We start from the raw sequence: 8,435 nt of genomic DNA, 5'->3' as shown, positions 1-8,435 counted from the left end.
GTCAAGTGGCCTTTTAAACCGCAAAAGTTTAAATGATGGAAAAAATCAGTCTTTCAAGAACACAAGAATGTGGTGGATCAGGTGAATGGTCCATTTAGTCCAGCATCTTGTTCTCATAGTGGCCAACCAGACAGATCCCAGTTTGGATCCCAGTTCCCCTGTGGGGAACCAGCCTGCAGTATTTGTGCACAAGAACACTCTCCCCTCCTGTGGCTTCCAGCAACTGTATTCAGAAGCATAGCACTTGTGGCTAGTAGCCATTGACAGCCCTCTCCTCCATGAATCTAGATTGGTAAACATAACTGCCATCCTGTTCCATAACTGTTGCATAAAGAAGTACTTTATTTTACACACATTTCTTAGTGGTTTTTGCTGCATCAGACTAACCAGTAACCCCTCTAAAAGTGATACTGGCATTTTCTCCTGTGTATTTTTTGGGAAAGGATGCGGGTGGTGCTGTGGGTTAAATCACAGAGCCTAGGACTTGCCGATCAGAAGGTCAGCGGTTCGAATCCCCACGACGGGGTGAGCTCCCGTTGCTCGGTCCCTGCTCCTGCCAACCTAGCAGTTTGAAAGCATGTCAAAGTGCAAGTAGATAAATCGGTACTGCTCCGGTGGGAAGGTAAACGGCATTTCCGTGCGCTGCTCTGGTTTGCCAGAAGTGGCTTAGTCATGCTGGCCACACCCCTGAAGCTGTACGCCGGCTCCCTCGGCCAATAAAGCAAGATGAGCACCGCAACCCCAGTCGGTCACGACTGGACCTAATGGTCAGGGGTCCCTTTACCTTTATCTAGATTGGTAAACATAACTGCCATCCTGTTTCATAACTGTTGCATAAAGAAGTACTTTATTTTACACACATTTCTCAGTGGTTTTTGCTGCATCAGACTAACCAGTATCCCCTCTAAAAGTGATACTGGCATTTTCTCCTGTGTACCTTTTGGAAACTTCTTTGTATCTGGACACATGGATGCTTTCTGAGTTCAAGCAGGAGGCTTTTGTCTTAAGTTTGCAGACAATTGGACCCTGTTCTGAATCATGATGGTGAACCAGAGTTTCCAAAACCACTGATTTTAACCACTGATTTTCAAAACAGTGATTCTTTTACTTCTTAGAATTACTGAGCAGGGTTGGGTCTGAGGCTGCTTGGTGACCTATAAATTACATCTTGGTAATTTCTTGAAAAGTTAAAAAGTACAGTTGTAATATATTATTTAAAGTTATAGTGGTTCTGTTATTGTATTGGTTGAACCTACCAACATGCTCTACACAGTGGCATGCTCTCCACACTGTTAGAAATTATTGTTAACGGTCTTAATTCATTACAAGAAGGAAGGCTTTAAATGCGGGTTTATGGAATACAGTATAATATGAAGACAGTTGTAGTGCAATACACCTTTGCTTCAGGCCAGCCAAAGCACCAATCTTGTTCTAACGGCTCCTTAAGGTCAAAGAATCAGCAAGGGCAAGGACCGTAAAGTGTGACGGGCTTTTTAGTGTCCTTAAAAGGGCAATGTTCTACAATTGTTACATGCTCCGCATATACTGTAAAGCAATCATAGAATCATGGAACTGTAGAGCTGAGAGAGACCCAAGGGTCATAGCCCCCCCCCCCTACAATGCAGAAATCCCAGCTAAAGAAACCCGCTGACATGACCATCCAACCTCTGTTCTTAAAACATCCAGCGAAGGAGGATCCACTACATCCTGAAGAAGTCTGCTTCACTGTACAGGACAGCTCTTTTGGCAAAAAGGGACTGCCTTCTTTTCCTGTTAGTTTGGAAGAAGAAGAGTTTGGATTTGATATCCCGCCTTTCACTCCCCTTCAGGAGTCTCAAAGCGGCTAACATTCTCCTTTCCCTTCCTCCCCCACAACAAACACTCTGTGAGGTGAGTGAGGCTGAGAGACTTCAAAGAAGTGTGACTGGCCCAAGGTCACCCAGCAGCTGCATGTGGAGGAGTGGAGACACGAACCCGGTTCCCCAGATTAAGTGACTCCCGCTCTTAACCACTACACCACACTGGCTCACACTGTTAGTGTGTGGTTTTTGTAGAAGCAAGCACTGCTTTTTCTCTCGCGGGCTTTTGCTCCCCCTGCTTAATCTTTGCTAGAGCCACAGCAGTACGCTCTCAGGCGCCCTTCTTCAGGAGAAGTTTACGTAGCCCTCAGCCTTTCCAGAGCCCCAGGAACCGACCTCCTTAACTCCAGTGTGCATTTGGAGGCTGATTTCTTTAGTATCAGGGCCAGCAGAAGACATTTGGGTGCCTGAGGGTGAACCCCAAAATGGCACCCCCCCACCCACCACGGAAGAAAGGGTGAGTGAAGATCAGGAATAAATACTGACATCAGGATCAGCTGCCCCTGTGGGTTCTGCCACCCGAGGCGATTGTCACACCTTGCCTCATGGATGGGCCGGCCTGCTTAGTATTATTGTTACCGTGGGTACTTGTTTTGAAGACAGGAGTGCCTGGCGTGCTCTGGTCCATGGGGGTCACGAAGAGTCGGACACGACTAAGCAACAACAACAGTACTTGTTTTGTGGCAGAGCTGATGTAGCAAGCCACCTTTAGATCACGGCCCACGCGACCCTGTAGCGGGCCCAGGGACCTCCACCAGTCGCAAGACCAACGCGGTATAGCCCGTCTTAGCCTCCTGTTCGAAAACATTGCCCCTTTAAGAAGTCGGCACGACCGACGAAGGCGGGGCTACAGTGTATCCCTTTTTGCTCCTCCTCGAACGTTCTGTCCCACTCGCACCTTCCCTGACCTTCTGCTGATCGAACGTTTCGTTCCATTCACACTTTTTTTCTCATTTTCGGCGTTCCGCTGATCAGACGTTCCATCCCCATTCACACTCTCCCACCCGCAGAACCGAGAGTCCTCGTGTCTGTAGCAGCCGCTTGCAAGCTGCCGCTGGGTCGCTTCCGCCAAGCGGAGCGGATGAAATGAGGCGCTTCTGCAGCGGCAACCGGTGGCTGGTGCCGGCGGCCTCCCTGGCTCTCGGGTTGGGCTTGGGCGCCGGCTTGTCCAAGAGAGGGAGGCAGCCGAGCCAGCTGGGAGCGGAGGCGGAGGGGCTCCTCTCACGGCTGCCGGTCGTGCCGGTGGTTGCCGCCGCCACGGATTTGGCTGCCCGAGGCGGCGTTGGCGACTCGGGGGATCTGGCCAAGTACGGCTTGCCGGGGCTGTCCCTGCTGCGGACCCGGGAGTCCTACGTGCTGTGCTACGACCCGCGGGCTCGTAGCGCCCTCTGGGTGGTGGAGCAGCTAAACCCGGCCACGCTGAGCGGCTCCTCGGACCGCGCTGCCTGCGACTTCCGTTCCGACGACTCTATTCACGAGTACCACCGCGCCACCAACGCGGATTACAAGGGCAGCGGCTTTGACCGGGGACATCTGGCGGCCGCCGCCAACCACCGCTGGAGCCAGAAGGCCATGGGGGACACGTTCTACTTGAGCAACGTCGCCCCCCAGGTAAGGGAGAGTGTACTGGATTGGCTTGTTTGAAGGCAGCGAGCGAGCTATTTTCCCCGGGCGCTCAAGTCCCTCTGTTAATGGTTGGAAAGCTGGTCTTGTCCCCCACCCTAAGCTGTGGCAATTGCACTCTGCATAGCCTCAGAGGCACTTCTTAATTTGATATCGAGGAAATAAAGAGAATGCCTGTCCATGAGACCAAAGGCAGACCTACATTTGGGGGCCCCATAAGCTTTAATTGTTATGGGGGCCCCTTTGCAAGAAGCGGTTATGTCTGTGTAGCCATTGTTAGTTTCTTCAGTGGGATTGTTCCATGACAATCACCAGTTGTGTTTTTGATTTTTACTACATCTCAGATTTTGATTAAAATTGCCCAACTGGATTATCTCATGTCAAAGTCACAGAAGTGAATAAAAATTTCCTATGCCTTACAGTTTTTGAGTTGTGTGACTCAAATTAGGTCTACTAGACCTAATATTTTTAAAGCAATGTGAACTAAAGTCACTTCTGGGTCACCTCTGGGATTAGGCGCCCCACAGAGGCTTTTAAAAGGTGAGCATAGAGTTAAACATAGCACCACACACATAAAGGCTGCTATGGAGTCAGGTCAGTGAGGTCCACCTAGTTCAGTGCTGTCTACTCTGACTGGCAACAGCTTATTTGGGGCTTCCAGCAAGGGACACTCCCAGCCTTTCCCAGGATTGAATCTGGGACCTTCTGCATGCCAGGCACGTGTTCTAACCAATGAGCAACAGTTTCCCCCCCCTTACCACCTTGTGGTTCTGCAACATTTGGACCACACCTAGCCTTTTAACTGCTTCATTATCATCCTCACTTCAGCTACTGAACACAACATTTATTTTGCTTCTAGAATCCTCATCTGAATCAGAATGCCTGGAATAACCTGGAGAAATACTGCAGGAGCTTAACTAAATACAACAAGAATGTTTATGTCTGTACAGGACCACTTTTTCTACCCAGGTAATTAATAAAAACCAAAACAACTTACAGAATTTCCCCTCTGGTTTACTCTGCCAACATCCCCCACCCCGCAATCACAGTTATTATTTTATGAAATAATAAAATATTGATTTTGTTAAATAAAAATTATAATATTGTTTCACATTTTTGTAAAAGGGGTGCTGGAATTACCCCACATCATGGCTTCTACCCCCCCCCCTGATTTCCCCATACAGGATGGAGGCAGATGGGAAGATGTACGTGAAATACCAGGTGATTGGGAAGAGCCATGTGGCCGTCCCCACACACTTCTTCAAGGTGCTCATCCTGGAGAAGTCAAGTGGGGAGATAGAGTTGCGCTCCTACGTTATGCCAAACAGCCCTGTCAATGACAAGATCCCTCTGGAGAATTTCCTGGTCCCCATCGAGAGCATCGAGCGGGCCTCTGGCCTCCTCTTCGTCCCCAACATCCTTAAGAGGACTAGCAAGTTGAAAGCAATCTCTGCTGGAAGCAACTTGAAAGCAATCACAGCTGGAAGCACCACCTAAGGAAGTGATTCCTGAGACCTTGCAAACAGACACTTGCCAGGCGGCAGGATCTGCCCAAGTAGTCAGTAGCTATCCCAGCTCCAACAAGCAACTCTCTCTTTCTCAGCACTCTCAAGGAACAGTACCTGCTTCTCTCTAAAGACAAGAGGCAGTGATGGCCACTAACTTGGATTGCTTTCCTCTGCTTGGGGCAGATGGGGGCTTGTCAACCTGGGAAGGGAGCCCATCTAGGAGAAGGAATCTCTGCTGCCTTGTGGGATGTCTTCAGGAGAAGAAAATGCTAAGGAGTAAACCCTATACAAATCCAGAGTGCGCCTCCTTCTGGCAACTCCTGCAGCCAAGCTGGTACCAAACAAATTGCTCTGCTTTCATTTGGACCACACCAGCAAGGCCGAGACGGGGGTCTTGCCATCTGGGCAGCCCAGGACAGCCCAGACATGCCCTCCAAGGAGGTCACTTCGGTGCTGCTTAAGCAACACAAACAATGTAGGAGGCAGCCATTATGAGTTACTGGTCTCTGCAGCCACAGCTGGCACTGTGAGTCTCCAGTTGTATGACTTCACCCCATACAAAATACAATCCATTGTATTTTGAGAAAGATGGGAGGCCAATAACAAGTATTCATAAAAACCACTTAGCTGAAAGCCACTTCTGCAGTTTCCCCTCCTTTCTCACTGGAAGCTCCGCCACTCCCCAAGAGGGTGTCAGCAGGGGCACAGGGCTTTATCAGTTGTGGCTTCTCAGCTGTGGAATGTTCCTCCCCAGTGAGGTCTGCCTGGCACCATCATTAACATTATTTTGGCCTCAGGTGAAAACTCTCCTAGACATTTGCAGGATTAGGATGGTTTTGTTGCTGGTACATTTTTTTGCTGCTGTTTTATAGGATGTATTTGTTCTGATTTTGCTTTACGCTATTAAAAATTATGCAAGTTCACTTGGAGGCTCATGTGATAAGTGACTAATACACTGAAGTAGTATGATTATCATCATCATCATAGGAAAATATATCAATAAGGGCTTGTATCCAATGCCAGTCCTACTCTGAGTAGACCCATTTAAAACAATGGGCATGACTAACTTAGATCCATTAATTTCAGTGGGTCTGTGGTGGATGATCTTAGTTGGATCCAACCCAGTATTTAGCAGGAGAGAACACTGATTTTCTGTCTGCCTGTAACAACCAGGTAAGTCTAAGAGCTGCCTGAACCACTGTTCAACACCTATTATTGGGGGGTGGTGGCAGTCATCCACACATATTCTTCTCCCCACTGCAGAGGTTGTGCAGAGGGAAGCTGCAGGTTATTGAATAATAGGAGGTGGTGCTGTTAAACTGCCAGCTAGCAATTTTATTGATTAGTGAGATAGGTTTTCCCCCGTCTGAAGCTTGAGAAAAGCTATGGGAGTTGAAATTTTGTGTCAATGTGCACACACACACAGTTCACAACAGTGGGTTCCCAAACTTTGTTTGGGCCAGCGGCCCCCCCCCCACTGTACTGTCAGAAAGTTATTGCTCATGGTTAGTTTGAATCTCCTTTATTGTAACTTGAATACATTGGTTCAAGTCCTATCCTCCAGAGCTGGAGAAAACAAGGTTGCTTCATCCTCCATGTGTCAGCCCTTGAGATATTTGAAGATGGCTATCATGTCTCCTCTCAGTCTCTTATTTTCTTAGCATACCCACCTCCTTCAACTGTTAATAATAATATTTTATTATTTATACCCCACCCATCTGTCTGGGTTTCCCCAGCCGCTCTGTGTGGCTCCCAACCGAATACTAAAAACAATACAGCGTCAGACATTAAAAACTTCCCTAAACAGGACTGCCTTCACTTGTCTTTTAAAATAGTTGCTTATTGCCTTGACAACTGCTGGAAGGGCGCTCCACAGGGCAGGCGCCACTACCGAGAAGGCCCTCTGCCTGGTTCCCTGTAACCTCACTTCTCGCAGCGAGGGAACCGCCAGAAGGTCCTTGGAGCTGGACCTCAGTGACCGGGCTGGATGATGGGGGTGGAGACGCTCCTTCAGGTATACAGGACCAAGGCCATTTAGGGCTTTAAAGGTCAGCACCAACACTTTGAATTGTGCTTGGAAACGTACTGGGAGCCAATGCAGATCTCTCAGAACCGGTGTTATGTGGTCCCGGCGGCCACTCCCAGTCACCAGTCTAGCTGCCGCATTCTGGATTAGTTGTAGTTTCCGCTCACCTTCAAAGGTAACCCCACATAGAGCACATTGCAGTAGTTCCTCATAAGGCTTGATTTCCAGACCGTTGATCATCTTGGTCACCCTCCTCTGCACACTTTCCAGCTTGTCAGTATCCTTCTTAAATTGTGACGGCCAGAACTGGACACAGTAGTTATTCCAGGTGTGGTCTGATCAAGGCCAGTACTATGACTTCCCTTGATCTGGACACATCCCTTGATGCAGCCTAGGGTAGCATTCACTTTTTTTTACTGCTGCATCACAATGTTGACACGTGTTCAGCTTGTGGTCTAACAAGACCCTAGATCCTTTTCACATATACTACTGGCAAGCCAGGTGTATGTGATCATTTATATGTATATATTTTACTTCTATTAATGCTTAATGGTTTAAATAATAAAAATGCAAAAACTCCCCCCCCCAAAAAAAACCCCTGCACAAAACTGAATTAAAACCATTTCATTTAATTCAACAAAATTGATGAACTTGATCCAGTGATACTAGATATTTAACATCTGATAGTCCTTTTCACTCTGCTAAGTAATCCCCCCCCACCAGTGGGCAGTATTGCCCACTTAGGGAACCACTGGTTTATACCTTAAAAAGGTTGGCCGTTTAATACTCCTGGAATATCACATTAGGTCATACACTTGATATGTTTCTTCTTAAACTGTACGTTGCTTGGGGTGGGGGGCAGAGATCATATCCCTAGCAGTCTTAATAGTGTGGATAAAGTTGTTGCTCCTGTGTTAAACATGAACGTGTTTGCAACAGATTGCATTTGAGCTGGAGGGCATCATCCTCCAGTCAATTGCCACACTTAGGTCTTCACTGTTTCCCAAAAGTTCGAAGCAGATGCCTCCTTCTGAGAAGTGGCAGCTGAGCTAGACAGGCCAGTCTCCAAGTCCTTCCCCCTTTCCCCCTCTGTTTGTGTCTGGCTACTCTCCAACCCATGGGTAGGCAAACTAAGGCCCAGGGGCCAGATCCAGCCCAATCACCTTCTCAATCTGGCCTGCGGACGGTCTGGGAATCACCATGTTTTTACATGAGTAGAATGTGTCCTTTTATTTAAAATGCATCTCTGGGTTATTTGTGGGGCATAGGAATTCGTTCATCCCCCCCCCCCCAAAATAGCCCCCCCCAAGGTCTGAGGACAGTGGACCGGCCCCCTGCTGAAAAAGTTTGCTGACCCTGGCAGCAGGGAGGTGAGTTTCCTGACCTCCCAACAGAGAGAGAAGATGGTCCTACATCACA

The 8,435-nt window shown here is 48.2% G+C and overlaps 1 protein-coding gene across 1 annotated transcript; it reads left to right on the top strand.

Moving 5' to 3' along the window:
* The first annotated feature begins 2,608 nt into the window (after positions 1-2,608).
* ENDOG (endonuclease G) lies at positions 2,609-5,913 on the top strand. Its single transcript, XM_082208321.1, has 3 exons — positions 2,609-3,470; positions 4,342-4,451; positions 4,667-5,913. Exons 1-3 carry the CDS (start codon positions 2,946-2,948, stop codon positions 4,977-4,979), a joined length of 948 nt encoding a protein of 315 aa, XP_082064447.1. The 5' UTR covers positions 2,609-2,945; the 3' UTR covers positions 4,980-5,913.
* Positions 5,914-8,435: the final 2,522 nt, after the last annotated feature.

This window comes from Podarcis vaucheri (genome assembly GCF_965113315.1).
Source record: "Podarcis vaucheri genome assembly, chromosome: Z".
Taxonomy (NCBI): domain Eukaryota; kingdom Metazoa; phylum Chordata; class Lepidosauria; order Squamata; family Lacertidae; genus Podarcis; species Podarcis vaucheri.
The sequence above is the reverse complement of the archived record's forward strand: the minus strand, read 5'-3'. Positions and strand labels throughout refer to the sequence as shown.

Excerpts from the sequence above, each read along its gene's own strand:
- ENDOG (XM_082208321.1), top strand. The coding sequence starts at position 2,946 with ATGAGGCGCTTCTGCAGCGGCAACCGGTGGCTGGTGCCGGCGGCCTCC. Across the intron at positions 3,471-4,341 it reads TGAGCAACGTCGCCCCCCAG|AATCCTCATCTGAATCAGAA; the intron begins GTAAGGGAGAGT and ends TTTTGCTTCTAG. Across the intron at positions 4,452-4,666 it reads GGACCACTTTTTCTACCCAG|GATGGAGGCAGATGGGAAGA; the intron begins GTAATTAATAAA and ends TTCCCCATACAG.